Source organism: Lithobates pipiens, unplaced genomic scaffold (genome assembly GCF_037356315.1).
Source record: "Lithobates pipiens isolate NorthernLeopardFrog02 unplaced genomic scaffold, aLitPip1_a1.2 Scaffold_8, whole genome shotgun sequence".
Classification (NCBI taxonomy): Eukaryota; Metazoa; Chordata; class Amphibia; order Anura; family Ranidae; genus Lithobates; species Lithobates pipiens.
This window is the reverse complement of record NW_027507903.1, coordinates 375735342-375758257: the sequence shown is the minus strand read 5'-3', so window position 1 is coordinate 375758257 and position 22916 is coordinate 375735342. Positions and strand designations below refer to the sequence as shown.

General features: G+C 45.1%; 1 protein-coding gene across 1 annotated transcript in view; it reads left to right on the top strand.

Moving 5' to 3' along the window:
- Window positions 1-22916, top strand: part of CTNNA1 (catenin alpha 1) — a 185718-nt gene that overhangs the window by 105649 nt on the left and 57153 nt on the right. The window contains exon 11 of the mRNA XM_077473713.1: window positions 18922-19078. Within this exon, the coding sequence (XP_077329839.1) occupies window positions 18922-19078 (157 nt within the window). The remainder of the gene's footprint in view (window positions 1-18921; window positions 19079-22916) is intronic.

Sequence of the window (22916 nt, the reverse complement as noted above, 5' to 3'; positions counted from 1 at the left end):
TCATGTTAGAATCAAAAACCTAAATGTATTTTATTGTGATTTTTATGTGATAGACAAGCACAAAGTGGCACATAGTTGTGAAGTGGAAGGAAGGTGATAAATGCCTTTCAATGTCTTTTACAAATATCTGAAAAGTGTGTAAAATGAACTATTGGATTCCACGCTATGGCAAATATGGTATGGCTGCTGCATACCTTGTTATGATGACCCCCCTCAGCCTTGTGGTTTTATTTTTTGAAGGCCGTCATTGCTTTTATATGAATTTTTACATTGGTGTTAAGCCATCCAGGGCTTTTATTAGCTCTTTTAAAGCGGGAGTCCAACGGGACTCCGCGTTTTTTTTTTTTTTTTTTTTAAAAGCCAGCAGCTACAAATACTGCAGCTGCTGACTTTTAAAATAGTGACACTTACCTGTCCAGCGCGCCCGCGATGTCGGCACCCGAAGCCGATCGTTAGGTCGTCTGTCGGGTCCTGCCGCCGCCATCTTGGGTATGGGAATCAGGAAATGGAGCCTTTCGGCTTCATTTCCCGGTTCCCTACTGCGCATGCGCGAATATAGGCTAATATAGAAGTTTTCATCTGTACACTGAGGTAAGCCTTGTCTAGGGAGAATAGAAAGCTTTTTCCTTTCTGCAAACGAGGTGCATTATTGGTATAATACATTAGAGGAGCTGGAATTTAGGGGGAAAAATGTTAACCTATCCTTTAGGCTCCGTTCACACCTGAGCGATCCGAATTGCAGGCGGAATCACTGCTTGTTAACCTCCCTGGCGGTATGATTGTCAGGCATTTTGTACCAAAAGCAGTACCATTTTTTTTTGCATGGAAATTTGGTTTTATGTATTATATGTCTGCAATTCTTAGTAATTACTTAAACCTGACTAAACAAGACTCTAGTAGACATCCCAGATGTGCTAAAGTTTGAAACCCAAAATCATGAATTATAATCTAATAATATAATTTTATTCAATAATGTAATGCAAAATAATGAAATTTGTCAAACACATAAAATTCAATAAACATCCTGAGTGTGATACATTTTGAAACCGGTACAGCACACAGTCCGATGTCACAATCCGGACAATGGAACCTGCTTTCTTTTCGGACTTTCTTTCCATTGCTATCTCTCTTTGAACAGCAAACCACGCACATCCTGGTAGGTGCTGCCTTTTTTGCGGCTGGTGGTATGTAGTCCATAAAGTGACGACCTGTTAGGCGTTCTGGGTTGGCAACGTCAACAGCACGTCATCCAGGTCTGTTCACAGCTACTGATGGCGTCTGGTGTTTGACAAAAATCTGCTCAGCCACCTTCCAGATAAAGTCAGAATGAACAAGAGGCTTGTCACTCTTTGCTCTGTACAGAATATATGAATTCCAAAGGCATTGTTCCAGAAGATGCTGGAAAATCTTTTTATAATAATTTTTTTTTTTGCTGTTTGCGCATATCATTGCCTGATCGGCTCTGTCGACACCTCCCATAGTGCAATTATAGTCTATCACGACTTGCGGCTTCAGCACATCTTTCCCACCTTTTGTGTGGACCATGGCAGTGGAGGTATTGTGCACAGTGCTCATGAGACACACGTCCTTGTCTCACCATCATCTTACCCTTCTGCCAGGCAACCATTTCTCAGTTTTTTTTTTTTTTTTTTTTCTTGGAAAACAGATGGCATGTCACGTCGGTTAGGCTGAATGTTACCATACGCATCGGCCTTGTTTTTGTAGCAAAACCTCAAATGGTTCCGGAGATGTGTAGAAATCGCCCATGGTCACACAATATTCCTGGTTCAGCAATGGCTCCAGCAGTGTAAGGACAGATGATGTGGCCATCCCATAGCCACTGTACCTGGGGTTGAACTTTGTGCCTTTACCGGTGTAAATGACCGAATTCTAGATGTACCCAGTGGATGACTCGCAAAGCATGTAGGATTTGATGCCGAACTGCGCTCTTTTGGATGCAATAAACTGTATCCAGCTTAAGCGTCCCTTGTAGGCCATCAAACTCATCCACGCTGATGTTCCTTTCTGGCATGTAGGTCCGCTGGAAATTGGTCACGATAATTTGGCATACCTCACTGATTTTTTTTTTTTTTTTTTTAGTTTGGGTGCAGGATGCGTGGCCTCATCAAACTCTTCATTGTTCGTGAAGTGGAAATACTTCATGATGAGTGAAAACCGGTATTTGGACATCACGGTGCCAAAAAACGGAGTGGCCAGTAATTTATTGCTGGTGGTCCAGTACCATTTCTGGAGCAGTTTCCCCACCACCCCTTGAAGAATGAGGAGTTTCCAGAAATTACCAGATGTCCTCTTTGGTCACCGGTTTGCACTTTCTGCTTCGGGAAAACCTGGCATGCAGCGTAGCGGATTGCTGCTCTTGGTAGCGATTTGTCACTGTGACAATTTTGTCAATTACCTCCTCAGTGAGGAATAATTGCAGGTATGCCAGAGAATTGTCACGTTCAACATCTACCTTCAACCCAGGTGATCCAGTGAAGGGCAATCTTGGTGGCAATACCTGGTCCATATCAGTCAATAGGGCACCAAGTGCTCACATCGCTGAGGTCAAGTGCAGGATCATCACCGCTGTCACTTGCCAGATCAGTGTCAGATGACAAATCTCCTCACAGTTCCCCATCGCTCAGTTCTGCGAGCAACTCTGTGTCGCTGCCGCTATCACTCAGCTGGTCCAAAGGTGATATTGTAGCAAAGTGGCGCTTTTTTGATGCCATGTTAGATATAGTTTATTGGGAAAAATTGGAGGCAAGGGACACTGTACATTTATCAGTCAGAGATGATAGTGTAATCCTCTGATTACAGTGTATCACTTCTTTTTATGTGTTTGTGTTCATGTTTCACTTTTGAAATTCCCGCCCAGTTCCGCTCCCATGTGCCGCTGCTGCTCACAGGGAACAGAACCAGGAAGTCAGATGCCGTGATCTCGCCGGCGAGCACAGGGGAGGACAGCGGAGGACATCGCTGGAGCGCCAGGAGAAGGTAAGATCTCCGCTGGCAGCTCTGCAATGTGACTCGGGGGGGTTACCTCTCCTGGCAGAGAAAATCAACCCAGAGTCACGCCCAGGGATACCGCCAGGGAGATTAATGGCACCCCAGTCACACAATGCTTGTCGCTCAAAACTGAGCTTTATCTTCTTTTAAAATGACAGCATTGCTATTTGCTGTGATTGGGGTGCCATTAAGAAGTAGTGGCATCACACAAGCATTGTGCAATTTTGAATCGTGAGCAGAATCTACACGATTCCAATCACTCAGGTGTGAATGGAGCCTTAAGAAAGATGCTGGAGTCATGGCTGCAGATTCTGCCATGATCCTTATGTGATCTCCCCACTTTCAAGGAATTCTGATTAATTTATTATACTTCATTTTGTACTGGATTCATTTTGCATCTATTTTTTCTTTTGTTGGAAGAACTAATGATGTATTGAATTGATGCATCTTTTTTTGATTTGCATATTTTTTGTTATGCATTATTTTTTTTTTTTTATGCATTGATGTATTGATTTAAAAAACTCCAGCTTTTCCTCCCCAAAACAGATGCATTGTGCATGTAAATAAATCACAACTCCAGTGTCAATTTATCTATATCTTGCCTACTTTAGCTGTATAAAGCAGGTTTCTGTGTCTCTCTCCTCCTGGCTGGATTTTAGGTTGCTCTACTTTCCCCACTGCCGCATGAAAAAATCTAAATATATATATTAGAGATTATATATATATATATATATATATATATATATATATATATATATATATATATATATATATATATATATATATATATATATATATATATATTGACTGGGAAGTTTTATTTATTTACATTGTATGAGCTCTTGTATAATATTTCTTTTGTTCACTGACTGACCGTAGGGTTATTACGCCATCTTCAGGAGAGGACTAGGCAGAATATATTATACATGTGAAAAAACAACTTTACAGTTCCTCCCAGGGGGCGGTCCCTCTAGTAATGACCCCTCAGCCTGCTTCCTGCAGCTCAGTTTCTTTTCTGCCTAGTGAAGTAGATGGACCTAAGCTCCTTGCAGGACCATCGGTCCTGGGATTTTTTTGCTGAATGTTTGCCTTTTGTGCAAGATGTTAAGGATCCTGTGATCTGCTATCAACAGCCAGCTGGGTGATGGGCTGGATAATCTAGATCCTTGTAGTCTCTCCAGCCTGGCCATTGAGCGTGTGCAGACCCTAGCTATGCGCTGGGTCGGCCACGACATGCCCCTCAGGCTCCAGGGGCGGCCCGGTGAGAGCAATGCTCCGGGACACACATATGATCAAACTACCGCTGTCCTTGTCACAGTATGCCATGATCAGCAGCCACCTCATACTGCTCAGAGAGTTGGTCTGTGACGGGATGTCCCCAGCTCGTCCGGATGGTGAGTACAGTTCTCCCTGCCTCGGCGGGATTGAGCAGCCGGGGGCATTCCCTAGGAGGTTGATTAGGGGGTCCCTCTCTTCTCTCCCTGTCCCTATTTTCCTTCCCCCCCCCCCCCCCCCTCCATGGGGGATGCTGCACGATGGGCTGCTGAGCGGTGCGTGTACCTGTAGCCAGGTGTCCCCAGGGGGGCTCTCATCTTAGATTGGGGGCTGCGCTGGGTGTCTGTGGTCTCCCCACTGGGTGTCTGAAGGTCTGCATGTGCTGATCGCCATAGCGCTGTTCTGCCGCCATTTTCTCTGTCCTTTCACTGTGTACAGTTTGTCAGGCATTTTTGGTGTGCCTCAGTGGAAAGCATGGTCGGGACATTTTTCTGTAGCTAGGCAGCCATTTTCTCAGTGATTATGTCCTTTATACAGGGAGGCCGGTGGCCATTTTGTTGTAGCCCAGTATTTTTTATTTATTTTTTGCTCCGTGTTGGTCCCTGCAGTTCAGAACAGTGCAGTTTTTCACTCAGGGCACCTGGGAGATGATACTGGACGCAGACACCTGTAACTGAATGACGCAGCACTCGGTCGGGGTGAGACCTGCAGTGGGGGCCCCTCAGTCTGCAGCAGCTAGGAGGGTGGGATTGTGCACATGTCCTATGTCCCCAAGGGTGGCAGACTCCCTGGAATTGCAACCGGCTCATCTGCAAACAGTGCAGTGCCTTGTAGGCGGTCCTTGAAATGTTAGTTGCCAGGGTGGAGGCCTATGCGGGCGCAAAGTGGTAAAAAGCGGCTCTTGTCCCCCCTTTCTCCAGGGAGAGCTCGGAGACTGGCGGCCCCTGCTCTGTAGCTTACCAGGACCGATCGGACAGTGAGGATGAGTCCCTGTCCGGGTCCACGCAAGACAAATCGTTGGAGCACTTATCACAGCTGTGCGCGATAACCTGAAAATTCAGGATACAGCAGGTTCCTCTGCTGAACTAGCGGTCCCCTTTGGGTCCCGTAAGCCAGCCTGTGCACCTAAGGTGTTTCCGTATCTGACTTATTTTGATAAGTTCGTATACAAGGAATGGGGAAGCCCGCAATGGACCTTTTTCAGTCCCTAAAAGAATGGCGGTGCGCTACCCCTTTTGAGAAAAGCCTTCTTAAAAAATGGTTGACTCCTCTGGTTGTGGACCCCCCAGTATCCAGGTTAAAAAAAAGTAACCACGATCCCCGTAGAGGGGACTCCTGCATTTAAGGACCCTACTGACAGGAAGGCCATGGCCTGTTCCTTGTTTACGGTTGTGGGGTCAGCAATACGACTAGTAATGGCCACAGCACGTGTCGCCGACACTTACTGAATAGGCAAAACTTTTGCACCACGAATTGGAGAAGCAGCAGGCTACTCCTGTCTGCGTGGAACTAGCAGACCAGTTCGTGCACGGCCTTAAGTACGTTGTGATGTGGCCCTGGATATGCTTCCCTTGCTGTCCAGGGCTTCAGTGTTAGCAGTGGTGCTGTTGGGCCTGATTTGCCTATTATGCTGGTCTGCGGACCAGGCATCTTAAAAAACAAAACAAAAAAAAAACCCTTGACGGATCTACCCTTGGCGAGCGGCTTTTTGGAGCCTCGTTGGATGACATTAATAATGTCACAGGTGGGAATAGTACCTTGCTCCCACAGGCCAGGAAGACTAAGGAGCCACACCGCAGGCAAGAGCCCTCATTTTCCGTTTAAGAGGCTTTTTCGTCCGTCTGGGACTTTGGCTAAACGCTCCCAGTCTGACAGGACGACCTCTGAGGGGTGAAAGCGTCCCGGGAACCGCAAGCCTGCGAGCAAAAGGCTACCGCGTGAAGATTTGCCCCGCCCCTCTCTCGGGTGGGGAGTCGCCTTCGGGAGTTTGCAGCCCGGTGGGCCTCTTGGCTGGCTGACCAATGGGTCTGCGAACGAATTTCCTCGGGCTACAAGATAGGCCACCAAACAGATCTTCCCCTCCAGCATACCCTTACCCTTACTACCGGCTCGCCGGGAGGCTCTATTGGGGGCGGTAAGGGACCTGCTAAGCGGCGGGGTGATGGTGCCTGTTCCGGAGTCGGAAAGGTTCCAGGGATTCTACTCCAGTTTGTATTCCCCAAAAACTAGAGTTGGACTTACCGGTAACTGTTTCTAGGAGTCATCCAGGACAGCACTAGAGATTAGGCTCCACCTCCGGAGGCAGGAAATGCATCATCCAACCTTTTTAAAGGGTGGCACCTTTCCCTTCTCCCTCAGTCTTTAACCAAGAACTTCCCCGAAACGGCTTCTGAAACAACACAAACACTTGTCCAACATTATCACAGCATATAGGTAGGGAATCCCTGCTGTCCTAGACGACTACTAGAAACAGTTACCGGTAAATCTACCGCTTGGAGGACTTTTCTCCCAAACGCTTGGTCTTGCACTGAGATGGGGTCCAATCGATAAGGCTTCATGAAAGTTAAGTGTCGAGCAGCAACATGGTCAAACTAGATATGTTCTGGTGTTGCTCCAGCTTGCTCTGCCCAGGAGCCCGATAGTGCCCGTGTGGAATGAGCCATGGGGGAAAAAGGACATTCCATTTTCATACATTTTGTAAGCTTCCACAATAGCCTATTTAATCCATCTATCAATTGTGTTTTTTGAAGCTTGGGACCCCAATTTTTTACCCGCATGTAAAATAAAAGGGTGCGTTTGATTTCCTAATGCTTTGCGACATCTCCAGATACTGTAAGACACAGGCTCTCCTATCCAGTTGGTGGATTTCTACTTCCTTTGGATTGGTGGGGGATCCACAGAATGAAGGTAAAATAATTTCCTGAGGTCTATGGAATTTTATCACAATTTTAGGCAAAAATCCTGGGTCTGTGCGAAGCACCAGCCTGTCTTCAAAAATTTGTAAAAAGGGCTCTTTTATGGAAAGTGCCTGAAGCTCGCTAATGAGTCTAGCTATGGATATAGCCACTAAGAAGACGATGCTCTAAAAAAAAAAAAAAAAAAACGATAAGGCCGCAACTTGTACCTTCAAAGTGCTAATGGCCAGTCCTTTATCCGCGCCGTCTTGTAAAACCTCCAAGACTGCCTAGATACTTAGACGCCACCTTGGCATCTAACCATGAACAAAAAACTTTCCAATATTTAACAAAAATTGTTTGGGTTACCTTCTTTCTACTGGAAAGAATTGTTTTTACCGCCCTGTCTGAGAGCCCTTTAGATTTCAAAGAGGCTTTCCTCAGACACCAAGCCGATAACTTTAGAGTCTGTATTTCTGATAACGGCACTGGGCCCGGGACAGCAGATCTTCCCTTTTTGGGCAGCATTATGGGAGGCCAATATGGAACCACTAATATCATCGTGGTCCGTTCTTGAATTAATTTCCTCAGGACTAGAGGAAATAAGTTTTGAATGGGGGAAAGGTGTAGAAAGGCCCACTTTTGTGCCAAGGCATCTATCCCTTTGGTCCCTGCTTCTCTCTCTAACAAGAAGTATACTGGAACCTGGGCGTTTTGTTCTGTTGGCGAACAAGTCCACCTCTGGGAGACCCCACTTCTGCACTAGCAGCTGAAAGAATTCCCTGTTTATGGACATTTCTGATTCGCACACTTAACTCCGAAAATCCGCCAGGTGGTTGTCCACTCCTTTCAGATGGACTGCCGAGACCGACCCTAGGTTTTTCTCTGCCCAATGCAAGATCATCCCTGTTAGTCTGATTAAGGACGGGCATCCCGTTCCTTGTTTAGATATGAGACTGCTACCACGCTGTCAGAGAGGACTTGTATGTGGTGGCCCTTCAGATCTCTAGCAAATGCTCTTAATGCTTAATGCGATCTGCCTGGCACTCTCTCCAGTTGGCTGACCTTTTGGGTCTTTGCTTTCTCCCAGCGTCCTTGGGCTAAGCACTGGCATTCCTAGTGATGCGAACAGCACCCTGTACTAGGTTCTCTTCCATTCTCCACCACAGAGACCACCTCCTAGTCCTTGAAGATAGGTGGATAGTCATTTCTAGGGATTCTTGTCCCCCGTCCCAGCTGTTCAGGATGTAAGCCTGAAGGCACCTGAAATGGTCCCTTGCCCAAGGAACCGCAGGGATTGTTGCCACCAGCAGACCCAGTCCCAACATAGCTGAGCGGAGGGAAATTGCCCGATTTGGTTTACAACCAAGTTGCAGTTGCCTTCACCCTTTCTGCTTTCTCCTCTGTGAGAATTTTTGTTACCGAGTCCACCAAGAAGCCCAGGTACTGTAAGGCTTGTCGGGATTAGGTGTGACTTTTTTCCTCGTTTATCAACCAACCCAGTCATTTTAGGAAGGAGATGGCTGTCCGCAGATCTCCCTGTAGTTTGGCAGGGGCAAAGAGTAAAAGGTCGACCAAATATGGTATGACCTCGATCCCCTTCAGTCTTAGGGGAGCCAATGCTTTCGCCAGAACTCTTGTAAATATCCTGGGGGAGCAGGATAGGCCAAATGGCAGGGCCCTGAACTGAAAATGTCGGGTCTGCCTTCCCCACTGAATCGCTATCCTCAGATATTTTTGAGTCCTCATGAATGGGGACGTGTAGGTAGGTGTCCCTCAGATTGAGGGAGGCCATGAAACAGTCTGGGGGAAGGATTGATCTTACTGTAAAGATTGTTTCCATATGGAATTTTTTGTTACCCACTTGTTTAGTAACGTTAAATTCAAAATTAGCCATGCGAGTAGAAACCGCGGTTTACCTCCTGTCGTGGCACTGGAACAAGCACCCGTTGATCCACCAGATCGCCAATTTGAGACATTAAGACCGTTGCCCTCTGAGGATCTCTGGGAGTTTAGGTAACACACATCCTGATAGGCGGTGTGTGCTCTAACTGTATTTGGTAACCCTACCTGATTATCCTCAGAATAAAGGTATTTGGGTTAGTGTTTTCCCACTGTTGGAGGAACTGCCCCAGTCTCCCCCCCCCCCCCCCACGGAATCTGTTTTTTCCTCCTCCTCACTTTCTTAGGAACTGACCCTTTAGAGGTCTGTCCTTGTGACTGTCCCTGCCTTTGGGGATGAAAAAAGTGTTTCCCTGGTGCCTTTTTAGTCTTGGTAAGGAAGGCCTTCTTGTTAGCAGTGCGATCCAGACCCTTCTCTAGATCCTGCCCAAACAAGAGGTTTCCCTCAAAGGGGATACCACATACCCTCACCTTTTTGAGGCCAGGTCCCCCCTGACCAGGATTTTAGCCATAGTACCCTGCGAGATGAATTTACGAGGGCAGCGGTCTTTGCTGACTCTGCAGAAGCGTCTGCCATGTAGTCTGCTGCTTTATGCAGCATAGGAAGGGAATCTGAAATCTCCTTCCTATGCTGCTTTATGCAGCATAGGAAGGGAATCTGAAATCTCCTTCCTATGCTGCGTTATGCAGCATAGGAAGGGAATCTGAAATCTCCTTCCTAGAGGCCCCACTTTCTAAATGTCCTTGCAATTGTTCCAGCCAGACTTCCAGATTGCGAGCCACTATTGTGGCCATCGCAGGCTTTAAATTGGTCATGGCTACCGCCCATGACCTTTTTAACAGCACCTCCATCCTTTTTTTTTCTCCATGGGTTCCTTAAGGACACCCACGTCCTCAAAGGCGAGGTCTGTTCATTTAGCGCACTGGGAGAAGGCTGCGTCTACCTTAGAAACCTTTTTCCAGACACAGACGGGGTCCTCACTGAAGGGGAGCCTCCTCTTCAGACTTTTTGAACAAAAAATTGCTTTTTCTCCGGTTCCACCGACTTTCTTAATGGAGTCCACTAATGTGCTATGAACCGGGAAGACCCTGGTTGGATCCTCTTTCAGGGTTTGATACATCTGGTCATGCAAGAACAGGGAGACTTGCTCTTCTTTCATTTTGAGAGTCTCATAAATCATCCCCTAATAAGGCATCAACCTCCTCGCGTGAGAGCCTGTATCTGGGTGAGCTTGTCCCTTGAGTCAGAATGTCTCTGGATGATGCCGTCTCACTCAGGCCATCCAGAGAATCTAATTCCTCTTCCCCTGATTCGTCACCCTCAGGGGTGGAAGCAGTGGGAACTGCAGCTGGTTTTGGAGTTTCGAGGTTCACTAGCATTGTCTTGATGGACTGCATTTTCTTTCTGTACCCCAGAAATCAGTTCCTTAAAAGCCCCTGTAGCCTCCTTGTAAATCAACTTATCTATGCCGGGTTTACAGAGGGGCTTAATCCATCCCTCCTTAAATTTGTTCATACACAATGGACATCTCTTCTCCCCCCCCCCCCCCCCCCCCCCAACTTCTCCAGTTCTTTGGGCAGAGCCTAAGACAAGAGGAGAGAAGAAAAGGAGGGGAAACAGACAAGCTACCATCAGCGTAACCTTAGCAGAAAAGGGGATGCCTTCACCAAACGCCTATGTGCACCCCACCAGCCACTAACAGGATTCGCAAAAACACTTTAGTCCAGATCCTGTTTAAGTGGAGGACCACCTAACCTGTCTATCACACACCTGCTCCCCCCCCCCCCCCCCAGCCCTGTAGGTACAAGACACCCTTATGTTTGCCTACCTGAGCTGGTTTGGCTGCATCCATGCTCCGTTCGGAAGTTGCCTGACCGACTGGAGGCTTTTCCTTTAAGCCTGTGGTGCAGCACAGTAGTCTTGTGGCTGGCACTTTTCAAATAAGGTGACCTGGTTCCACCATCTGCGCTCGCTGTGCGACCTGGAAGTGGTTCGCCGGAAGTCCCCGCCGCCCTCCTGCATTTCACAGGCCGGAACTCAAAGCCTGTGCCTGACCTGCGCTAAATTCAATTCGGCTGTCAGACGGGCTACGCCAGCCCTCCCCGGGCTATCTGGGAGGAGAGCACCAGTCACAGCTGCGCTTAACCTGACCGGGGGACCCCAGATGTCAGTCATCCTGTTTGCCCAGGTACACAGACCTCCTTCCCTTTCTCACATGGGCTATCCCAGTTTCAGGGGAAGGAGAGCTCCAATCCAGCTTCCTCCTCCGGTGGAGGAAACGCAAAGATTGAGGGAGAAGGGACAGGTGCCGCCCTTTGACGGTCTGATGATGTGTTTCCTGCCTCCAGAGGTGGAGCCTAATCTCTCTAGTGCTGTCCTGGACAGACGATTAGAGAAAAGGAAGGGGTACGTCCAATCTTGGACCTGAAAGCCCTCAATTGCTTTATAAAAGTACAGAGGTTCAGAATGGAATCTGTTCGCTCAGTAGTCACTGCACTCCATCAAGGGGACTACCCTGGCATCTTTGGACATCCAGGATGTGTACCTGCACATACCCATATGCCTCCGGCATCAGAGGTTTCTGCGATTCACAGTTGGAGAAGCCCACTACCAGTTTGCGGCTCTGCCTTTTGGCTTGGCATCAGCACCCCAAGGTATTAACTCTGATTTTGGCATTGTTGCGACAACGCGGGTTCGCAATCGTAGGTTACCTAGACTATCTCCTCCTGAGAACATCTTCCGCCTCAGAATTAAAGGAGGATGTGGCGATCACTATGCAAACCCTGCAGGAATTTAGGTGGCTGTTCAACCTAAAAAAGTCGGTGCTCTTACCGACTCCGCGCTGGAGTACGTAGGCTTACTGCTGGACTCCATGGAAGAGTGTTTTTTTTTTTTTTTTTTCTCCCTTCAGACAAACTGCAGACTCTGAGCCACGGTAAAACTATTGATGAACTGCAGGTGGTCATCATTGCGCTTCTACATGCAAGTTCTGGGCCTCATGGTGGTCTCAAGGCGGTACCATACGCTCAGTTTCACACCAGAGTCTTGCAGACGGAGATATTGACAAAATGGGACAAATCTCAGTTGTGAGAAGACCTTATGTGTCAAGGTCCGATTCTCCATCCTGCGTTACCATCGCTGGATTTAACGGCATAGCTGTTGAGAGCCAGGTGCTATGGAAACAGCCTGTCAGACTCTGTGATTTCAACTATGTTATGGGCATGAAAATCTTCTTCTCGGGAGATATACCATCGTACCTGGAAGGCTTGCATCTACATGTGTGAGGAGAAGGGGTGGCGTCCATGCACCTATTCAATTTCCAGGTTCCAGAAAATTACTTTAAGCACCATTAAGGGACAAATATCAGCTTTGGTTGTTTGTTTTTTTTTGTTTTTTTCAACGACCCCTGGCATTTCACTCTCTAGTGAGCACTTTTATTCAAGGGGTCCAGCATGTAGTCCCTCCGGTGCGTCCACCTTTGCCCCCGTGGGAACTGAACTTGGTGCTATCGGCGCTTCAGAAACGGCCGTTTGAGAACATCAGGGAAATTCCCTTGTTGACTCTTTCGCAGAAAGTGGTCTTCCTAGTGGCCATTACATCAGCCAGGAGGGTTTCAGAACTGGCAGCCTTGTCTTGCAAGTCGCCCTTTTTGTTTATCCATAAGGCTAAGGTGGTGTTGCGTCCACAACCTTCTTTTCTGCTGAAGGTGGTTTCGGCTTTTCACATCAATGAAGACCTTGTGTTACCATCTCTGTGTCCTAAACCGACACATCCTAAGGTGGCGGTCCTTCATTCCCTGGACGTGGTCCGGGCTCTAAGGTTATATCTGTCTGTCACGGCTCCCTTACGGAAGTCAGAGTGTTTGTTTCGGTAGCTGGTCCGAAAAAGGGTATGGCGGTCTCGTCGGCTGGCATTTGCAGGTGGATCAGGTAGATCAGGTAGATTGTTGTACAGGCCTACGCCTTGAAGGGACCGGTGCCCCGCTTTCCTGTTACGGCCCATTCAACCAGGGCAATTGGAGCCTCTTGGGCTTTCCTACATCAAGCGTCAGTCGCTGAAGGGTGTAAGGTGGCGACTTGGTTGTTCGTTCAGTGTAAGGTGGCGACTTGGTTGTTCGTTCACTTTTACCAAATTCTACAAAGTGGGTGTAAGCGCATCTTCGGATGCATGCTTAGGACGCAAAGTTTTGCAGGCAGCCGTGTAATGTTGCAATTCAATACTCTTTCCTCTTTTTTAAAGAAAGTTACTTTTGAGTATTAATACACTGTTGCGTTTGTTGACCGCAAATTCTGATGTGGTTAGTTAAGATGGTGACACCCCCTGTTAGGGAACACCGTTGGTTGTGGGTGAGGTGTGTTTTTTTGTTTTTGTTTTGCTGTTCCCACTCCTCGTTATGACACTGCTTGGGGACGTCCCTACAGTCAAGATTAATGGAGCTGTCAGTGAACGAAAGAAAATACTATTTTTGTACTCGCCATAAAATCCTTTTCTCTGAAGTTCACTGACTGACACAGCACCCTCCCCTCCTATTGATTTACGTTATACTGCTTGTTGACGTACTGAGCTGCAGGAAGCAGACTGAGGGGTTATTACTAGTTTACTAGTATAACATGTTCTGCCTAGTCCTGTCCTGAAGGTGGCGTAATAACCCCACGGTCATGATTAATGGAGCTGTCAGTCGGTGAACTTCAGAGAAAAGGATTTTACAGTGAGTGCAAAAATCCTATTTATTTTTTTGCCGCATAAAACCTCCTATAACAAACCTTTTTTTGTATGACAGTCCACCTAAATTACATAATAATGCACAGTCCAATAAAAATGTGTGTGTGTGTGTGTGTGTGTGTGTGTGTGTGTGTATGTATGTGTGTGTGTGTATATATATATATATATATATATATATATATATATATATATATATATATATATATAATTACAAACACGTGGTAGCTGATACGCGTGTGTGTGTGTGTGTGTGTGTGTGTGTGTGTATATGTATATATAACATGATGGCTTTTCAAAGTGAAAAGGGTGGGGGGAAATGAGGTATGATGACAGAAATTCCATAGTAATATGTTATACACATGGATTGAGTCATAAAGAATCTTGTTGATCCATGATTATAAAACTTGATAGCTTGATGTGTTTCCAATCCTTGTAGCCGCTCATCAGGAGAAAAAAAAAACTTGGAATGTCTAGGAATAGAAAGTATACAGGTCTACATCTCAGAAAATTAAAAATTCTATATTTGAGAAATATGAAAAACTGGGAAGGAACAACTTTGGAAAAAATAAATAAAACTATAAAAAAAAGTTTAAAAATAAAACGGAATATATATATAAAAAATTTCTACGAAGGTTGTAAAAATATAGTCGCTTATATTGGGATCGATAACCCCCCTGTTCCTTGTAATTTACTTCTGTATCTGCGCACTGAGGTACAGAGGATTGCCAACCCACCAAAGAGCATCACCTCTGGGAGCTGTGGTGGCACTCAAGAGCAATGACAACCAGCACAGACAAAATCAAAAGTGGGTGAGATGACCCTAATGTAGGGTGGAAGTGATGACCCTAAAGGGACCTATGTGAGGAAAGTTTGTATATACAGTATCTCACATTTTTGTAAATATTTTTCTTTTTTCATGTGACGACACTGAAGAAATGACGCTTTGCTACAATGTAAAGTAGTGAGTGTACAGCTTGTATAACGGTGTAAATTTGCTGCCCCCTCAAAATAACTCAACACACAGCCATTAATGTCTAAACCGCTGGCAACAAAAGTGAGTACACAAAAGTGAAAATGTCTAAATTCGGCCCAATTAGCCATTTCCCCTCCCCTGTGTCATGTGACTCGTTTAGTGTTACAAGGTCTCAGGTGTGACTGGTGAGCAGGTGTGTTAAATTTGATATTGCTCACTCTCATACTGGTCACATTGGTCATCCTAGCATTCTCTTGCTGTCCGGAGCTTCATATAAAGTCCCACCCCTTTTGTAAATATACCTCCTTTTTCGATGCATATGGGATGGATATTCATGATCTTACCAGATCATGATATAATTTAAAGTCTCCAGGGATGGAAATACATGACCTTACAAGGCCATTGCTTCCTGAAAGTCCCTATTCCCCCAAAACCTTTTCTATTTTATTGACTAGGTTATAAGAAGATTACCAAGACCCTGAAACTCAGCTGCAGCATGGTGGCCAAGACCATACAGTGGTTTAACAGGACAAGTTCCACTCAGAACAGGCCTCGTCATGGTCGACCAAAGAAGATGAGTGTGCAGCGTCATATCCAGAGGTTGTTTTTGGGAAATGGACGTACGAGTACTGCCAGCATTGCGGCAGAGGAGGTCAGCGCATCAGTGCTCAGACCATATCCCGCACACTGCATCAAACTGATCTGCATGGCTGTTGTCCCAGAAATAAGCCTGTTCTAAAGATGATGCACAGAAAAGCCTGCAAACAGTTTTCTGAAGACAAGCAGACTAAGGACATGGATTACTAGAATCATGTCCTGTGGTCTGAGACCAAGATAAACTTATTTGGGCACCCTCAAATGGAAGGTGGAAGAGCACAAATTCTCTAACATCCACCAGCTCTGTGATGTCGTCATGGAGGAGTGGAAGAGGACTCCAGTAGCAACCTGTGAAGCTCTGGTGAACTCCATGCATAAGAGGGTTAAAGCAGTGCTGGAAAATGATGGTGTCCACACAAATTACTGACAAAGGATCTGCGGGAAAATGTAGTTGAACTGTATAAAACTAGAAAGGAATATACAAAGATATCTAAGGAATTGAGAATGCCAATAAGTGTTCAAACTGATCAAGAAGTGGAAAATGAGGGGTTCTGTTGAAACCAATTTTCACTTAGGGGTGTACTTGCTTTTGTTGCCAGTGGTTAATCGATTAATCGACTAATTTTGATTTAATTATAATGCACATGCAGATCCAACTACTTTTTAGCTGATCTCCTTGCATTGCAACTCTGCATTAGTCAGTAGTAAATGTGATATACACTATATACAATCCCCCGACACTAGTTAGTTTCCACAATCCATGGCTTAACTTCACAGTTCACACAAATAAGTTTTAAATTCAAACTAACACTGATGCAAGTTGTTGTTTTTTTGTTTTTTTTGTTTTTTCTCACAGTAGCCTGACAATCCCTTCACCTCTGGTCTAACTAATCACTCTCACCTTATGGCATGAACCCCAAGTGGGTATCAAAAGGGTTAACACGGACCATAAACCTCTCTCACGTCTCCTTAGATCTCGGCAAGGACGCCAGGTCATGGGTAGAAAGAAAAGTTCTAAGTGCTCAACGCTTAAGTATAAGATTTAATTTTTGCGGCCATCTGGGGTCAACCCGATGCTTCTTCCTTGGAATCCTCGCTATAGAGGCTTGAGAACACTTCCCTAGACCCAGGTCTTTTTTTTTTTTATAAAACTGTTTAATGTGCATCATTAAAGTTATCGGCCCTGTGTGTCCATGGACAATATAGCAATATAAGGATTGTAAATGCATGCACATGCTTCTGTTATGTTTTTGTAAACTGTTTACACTGTTGGTCTAATAAACAAAGATTAAACAAAAAAAGATAGAATTTTTGTGTTCAAACACAAACTACTCACATAAAGATGATCAAAACACAGCATGTAAAGCGACAATCCTGTTAGTTCTGTAGGGCAGCAGTGGGTGACGTCATGCGTAGCTCCTCCCCAATATGCGTTACGTTCAATCAGTACTTTGTCACCGGACGACTCCTTCTGGCAGAATTTGATTTCTTGGCCATTTTTTTGAGAATATGAATGATAAAACAAAAACTTTTCTTTTCACTCATGGTTGTTTGGCTAAAGCCATTTATTATCAATTAAATGTGTTTTACTCTTTTTAAATCATAACGGCAACAGAAACTACCAAAATGACCTGGTCAAAAGTTTACATACCCAGGTGATTTTGGCCTCATAACATGCACACGCAAGTTGGCACAAAGGGGTTTGAATGGCTATTAAAGGTAACCATCCTCACCTGTGATCTGTTTGCTTGTAATTTGTGTGTATAAAAGGTCAATGAGCTTCTGGACAGACCCTTGCATCTTTCATCCAGTGCTGCACTGAAGTGTCTAGATTCGGAGTCATGGGGAAAGAAAAAATTGTCAAAGGATCTGCGGGAAAAGGTAGTTGAACTGTATAAAACAGGAAAGGGATATAAAAAGATATCCAAGGAATTGAGAATGCCAATAAACGGTGTTCAAACTCTAATCAAGAAGTGGAAAATGAGAGCTTCTGTTGAAACCAAACCACGGTCGGGTAGACCAAATAAGATTTCAGCCACAACTGCAAGGAAAATTGTTCGGAATGCAAAGAAAAACCCACTAATAACTTCAGGTGAAATACAGGACTCTGAAAACGTGGCATAGTTGTTTCAAGATGCAAAATAAGACACTTAGCGAAAAAACTGGTGGCTTTTTGCCAAGAGGAATGGGCAACTTTACCATCTAAGAAGATAAAGAGCCTCATCCACAAATACCACAAAAGACTTCAAACTGTCATTGCTGTTAAAGGGGGAATACACGGTATTGAGAACTGAGTATGTAAACTTTTGATCGGGTTCATTTGGGTAGTCTCTGTTGCGATTTATGATTTAAAAAGAGTAAACAGTTGATTTGATAGTAAATGGCTTCAGCCAAACACTAAACATGAGTGAAAGAAGTTTTTGTGTTATTCATGTTTTCTGAAAAATGGCCAAGAAATCATAAATTCTGCCCAGGTATGTTAACTTGTGAGGACAACTGTATATAGGATCTGTTTGGAATAGCGGTGTAAATAAGGTGCATTAGTGACTATATACAGAGGTAGAAGTTAGAGATGGATGAAAAAGTAGAAATCAAATGAAAACCAGAAGTAAACATCAAAAACAAAACACAAACAGCTTAGAAGGTGAATGATGAAGAAAATTGTGTACCTAGTGTTAACTGGAAACCATGATCCATTGGAGTGCAAGTTGTCCAAGGTGGGGAGAGAGGAGTAATGTGTGTTTTGTGTGAACCAAATAAGGAGGATGCCTATATAAGTTCACTACCACAGCCCAGCCTCTGTCACGCCGGCATGCACAACAATGATGGGAGTGCTTTCACCTGGGAGGCTCAGCTGTCCGGCGATTAGCGCCAGCCCAACTCCCCAGTGTGCTAACAGATGTATGTCACTCTGCCAGCAGTGCAGCGCAACGAGGATGCTTCACGCTTGGCGTAAACAGCGTGACATTGATGTGCAGTGATGGTGCATGCACCCATCCCACAGCACAAGGAGGCGGAGAAAAGGGGGAAGCTCACAGTGTGCATCTTAACTCCTGGACTAGAGGCAAAAACGGATGGCTCAACAGAACCCACTAAACAGCCACCAATGCACACATGCTAAACCAAGATGAAACGACTAAGGGTGCATAAAAAAATACAAGAAATACACTAGTCTATAAAATGAGCCTACTCAACAAAAAAAGAAGAGAAAGTTGTACTAAGATCACAAAGCCAGCTATATCAACAGCCATGCGTTTACTCAAGATAGTACATTGACTACTGCCGTGTGCTTCCATCCCTAATTATATCATTGAAAAATTAAGGGGTTTTGGGACTTTAAAGCAAGAACCTAAGGGGTAACTGCCTCCATCCCTGTCATTGTATTTGAAAAGGAAGAGGGCGATTTTACATTTTATTTTTTAATACCAGAAAACTGTACAGCAACTTGGATGGGGGGGGGGGGGGGGGTTAGGGGGAGCACACATGTTTGTATTTGCTTTTTTTAATAATCACGGTACACCTGTGATAAACCATTAACTGTTTTGCAGGTCATCAATGCTGCTTTGGCACTTGCTGCCAAGCCACATAGTAAAGTGGCACAGGAAACAATGGACCTATTCAAAGATCAGTGGGAAAGACAAGTTCGTATTTTAACTGATGCTGTTGATGATATTACCTCAATCGATGATTTTTTGGCTGTTTCAGGTAAATTTGGACAACTAGGTGGCAGATGAGGCTTTAATGTTGATAAATGTAAAATTATGCACTTGGGGGGCTAAGAATATGCATGCATCTTACTTACTAGAAAGTACAACTGGGGTAATCAATGGTGGAGAAGGTTATGTGTGTTCTGATAGATCATAAGCTTAACCACTTGCCGACCGCCGCACGACGATATACGTCGGCAGAATGGCACGGGCAGGCATATGGGCGTATATATAAGTCCCTGCCTTCCCGCGGGTGGGGGGCCCGATCGGGCCCCCCCCCCCCCCCGGTGCCTGCGGCGGTCGGCATTCGTTCGGGATGAGGGGGCGGCCATTCATTCATGGCCACCCCCTCGCGATCACTCCCGACGAATAGAAATGCTCCGTGACATTACTTCCTCTCCTCACAGGAGAGGAAGTGATGTAATCTCTCCTCCGTGTCGGTATTTTTCGTTCCGGCACCGAGGAGAGAGGATCGGTGAGTTGCACCAACACACCACACGTACAGTAGAACATGCCAGGCACACTCACACCCCCCCAATTACCCCTGCCCCCCCCCCAGTCACAGTGACACCAATTGCATTTTATTTTTTTTGCATTGGTGTCATTTGTGACTAATAACTGTCAGGGCAGTTGGGGTTAGCCCCCTTTAGTTCTAATGTGCACCCCTAACCCCCCCAATAAAGGTTTAACCCAGTGATCACCCCCCGTCGCCAGTGTCACTAAGGCTGGGTTCACATTGCAGCGGTTTGAGAACGAATGTGATTTGCACCGCACTGCAGTGCAAATCGCATCCGATCTCTGTGCGATTCGAGTTCAGCCATACAGATAGTATGGCTGAATTCGCGCCGCACCCGCCGCAAATTCGCACGGGACCCTTTTTTTGGTCCGCAGCAGAATCGGATCGCATGGGTGTTCACACCATGCAATCCGAGTTTGCAGATCGCACTGCGATATGCGAACTGATCTGGGGGTGTCATTAACATTTCACTGACACTCCCAGCAGTTCGCATAGGGCAGTGTGAACTGCCGCCGGGAGGCATGCGATGCGGGAACCTGCTGCGGATTCGTGGCGTTCCCGCATCGCTCCAGTGTGAACCCAGCCTAATAAGCGATCATTTTTCTGATCGCTGTATTAGTGTCACAGGTGACGCTAGTTAGGCAGGTAGGTATTTAGGTTCGCCGCAGCTTTTTATAGCGCCAGGGACCCCCATATACTACCGCATAAAGCCCCCTGATTGCCCCCTAGTTAACCCTTTCACCAGTGATCACCATATATCGGTTACAGGTGACGCTGGTTGGTTAGTTATTTTTTTATAGTTTCAGGGCACCCGCCATTTATTACCTAGTCTCACTAGTGTACCCCTAAATTTAGGGGTGTCTACTTTCCAAAATGGGGTCATTTGGGCGGCGTTTGTGCCATCTTGGCATTTTATGGCCTTCAAAACTGTAACGCCCTTAGAAAGCCTGAAGGCGGTGCTTTGTTTTCGGGGCCCCGTACGCGGCTAGGCTCCCAAAAAGTCCCACATATGTGGTATCCCCGTACTCAGGAGAAGCAGCAGAATTTATTTTGGGGTGTCATTTCACATATGCCCATGGCATGCGTGAGCAATATATCATTTAGTGACAACTTTGTGAAAAAAATAAATAAAAAAAAAGTTTGTAATTTTCCCGCAACTTGTGGCAAAATATAAAATATTCCATGGACTCCACATGCCTCTCAGCAAATAGCTTGGGGTGTCTACTTTCTAAAATGGGGTCATTTGTGGGGGTTTTGTGCCATCTTGGCATTTTATGGCCTTCAAAACTGTAATAGGTAGTGAGGAGTGAAGTCAAATATTTACGCCCTTAGAAAACCTGAAGGTGGTTCTTGGCTTTCGGTGCCCCATACGCGTCAAGGCTCCCAAAAAATCCCACACCTGTGGTATCCCCGTACTCAGGAGAAGCAGCAGAATTTATTTTGGGGTGTCATTTCACATATGCCCATAGCATGTGTGAGCAATATATCATTTAGTGACAACTTTGTGTAAAAAAAAAAAAAAAAAAAAAAAAAATTTTTTTTTGTCATTATTCAATCGCTTGAGGCAAAAAAATAAAATATTCAATGGGCTCAACATGCCTCTTATCAATTTCCTTAGGGGGTCTACTTTCCAAAATGGGGTCATTTGGGGGGGTTTTGTACTGCCCTGCCATTTTAGCACCTCAAGAAATGAGATAGGCAGTCGTAAACTAAAAGCTGCGTAAATTCCAGAAAACGTACCTTAGTTTGTAGATGTGACAACTTTTGCGCAAACCAATAAATATACAGTTATTGACTTTTTTTTTACCAAAGACATGTGGCTGAATAAATTTTGGCCTAAATGTATGACTAAAATTGAGTTTATTGGATTTTTCTAATAACAAAAAGTAGAAAATATCATTTTTTTTTCAAAATTTGCGGTCTTTTTCCATTTATATCGCAAAAAATAAAAATCGCAGAGGCAATCAAATACCATCAAAAGAAAGCTCTATTTGTGGGAAGAAAAGGACGCAAATTTTGTTTGGGTACAACATTGCATGACCGTGCAATTACCAGTTAAAGCAGCGCAGTGCCAAATTGTAAAAAGACCTCTGGTCATTTACCAGCAAAATGGTCCGGTCTGAAAGTGGTTAATAGCATGCAATGCCAAGCTGCAGTTTCCGAAGTAAGTCCTTGTATTAAAGTGGAGTTCCCCCTTAAAAGTGGATGTTCCGATTTAAGAAATCTCCCCTTTTACATGCCACATTTGGCATGTCCTTTTTGGGGGGGGGGGTACCTAGTTTGACAGGTACCCAGCTCACACTTTCGCTTGAGCCGCCTAGGCGACTTGAGTGAAGTTCGCACCCAGCCCACGCTTGTAATGCCAGGAAGAGGGGAAGGAGAGGGGCGAGGGTTCGGGCAGCTGCATCCCTGGATCGTGGGACAGGTAAATGTGTACACTTTTTGTAGCTGCTGACTTCTAATAAACGTAAAAAGCAGTATGTACAGCAGGGAAAGAGACCTAATTTTGCCCATCAACAAATCATTAGTACGACCTTATCTGGAATATGCAGTTCAGTTTTAGGCACCAGTTCACAAAAAGGATATTGGGGAATTGAAGGAAGTTCAGAGAAGGGCAACCAAACTGATAAGAGGCATGGAGGAGCTCAACCATGAGGATAGATTAGAGGAACTGACTTTATTCTGTCTTAAATGGGAGATTAAGGGAGTATATTCTCAACACGTATAAATACATAAGTGGTCCATATAGAGCACTTGGTGTAGCGTTATTCACTATAAGGTCATCACTGAGGATGAGGGGGCATGCTTTATTTCTAGAGGAAAAGAGATTTGAGCTTCAAAAATAGAAAGGTTTCTTAGCAGTAAGAGCTGTGAAAATTTGTTCAGCTCAGTAGATTGCTTTAAAATAATATGATGCTAGCGTGTGTGTGTGTGCGTGTATATGTATATATATATATATATATATATATATATATATATATATATATATATATATATATATATATATATATATATTGTGATATTGGGGTGTTTAGCTCAATTGGTAGATGCAATTTTTAGTTCACATCAGACAGGCGTTTATGGTTAAGGGCCTGGTAGCCCACGTTTATTATAAGAAAACAAAATATTAGTCCATCCAGTAATCCCACGCAGGGGTCCAAGCTTAAATTAAATACAGAAAAATCCAAACGAAAATGCTAGCCCACCTGGCTACTCTTCAGCAGTAGTGCTGCTATAGGTACTTGCCCCTCAAACGAGCTGCTTGGATACACACAGTCTTAGGCTCCTTGGACGCACACAGCTTCAAGCCCTTTAACAC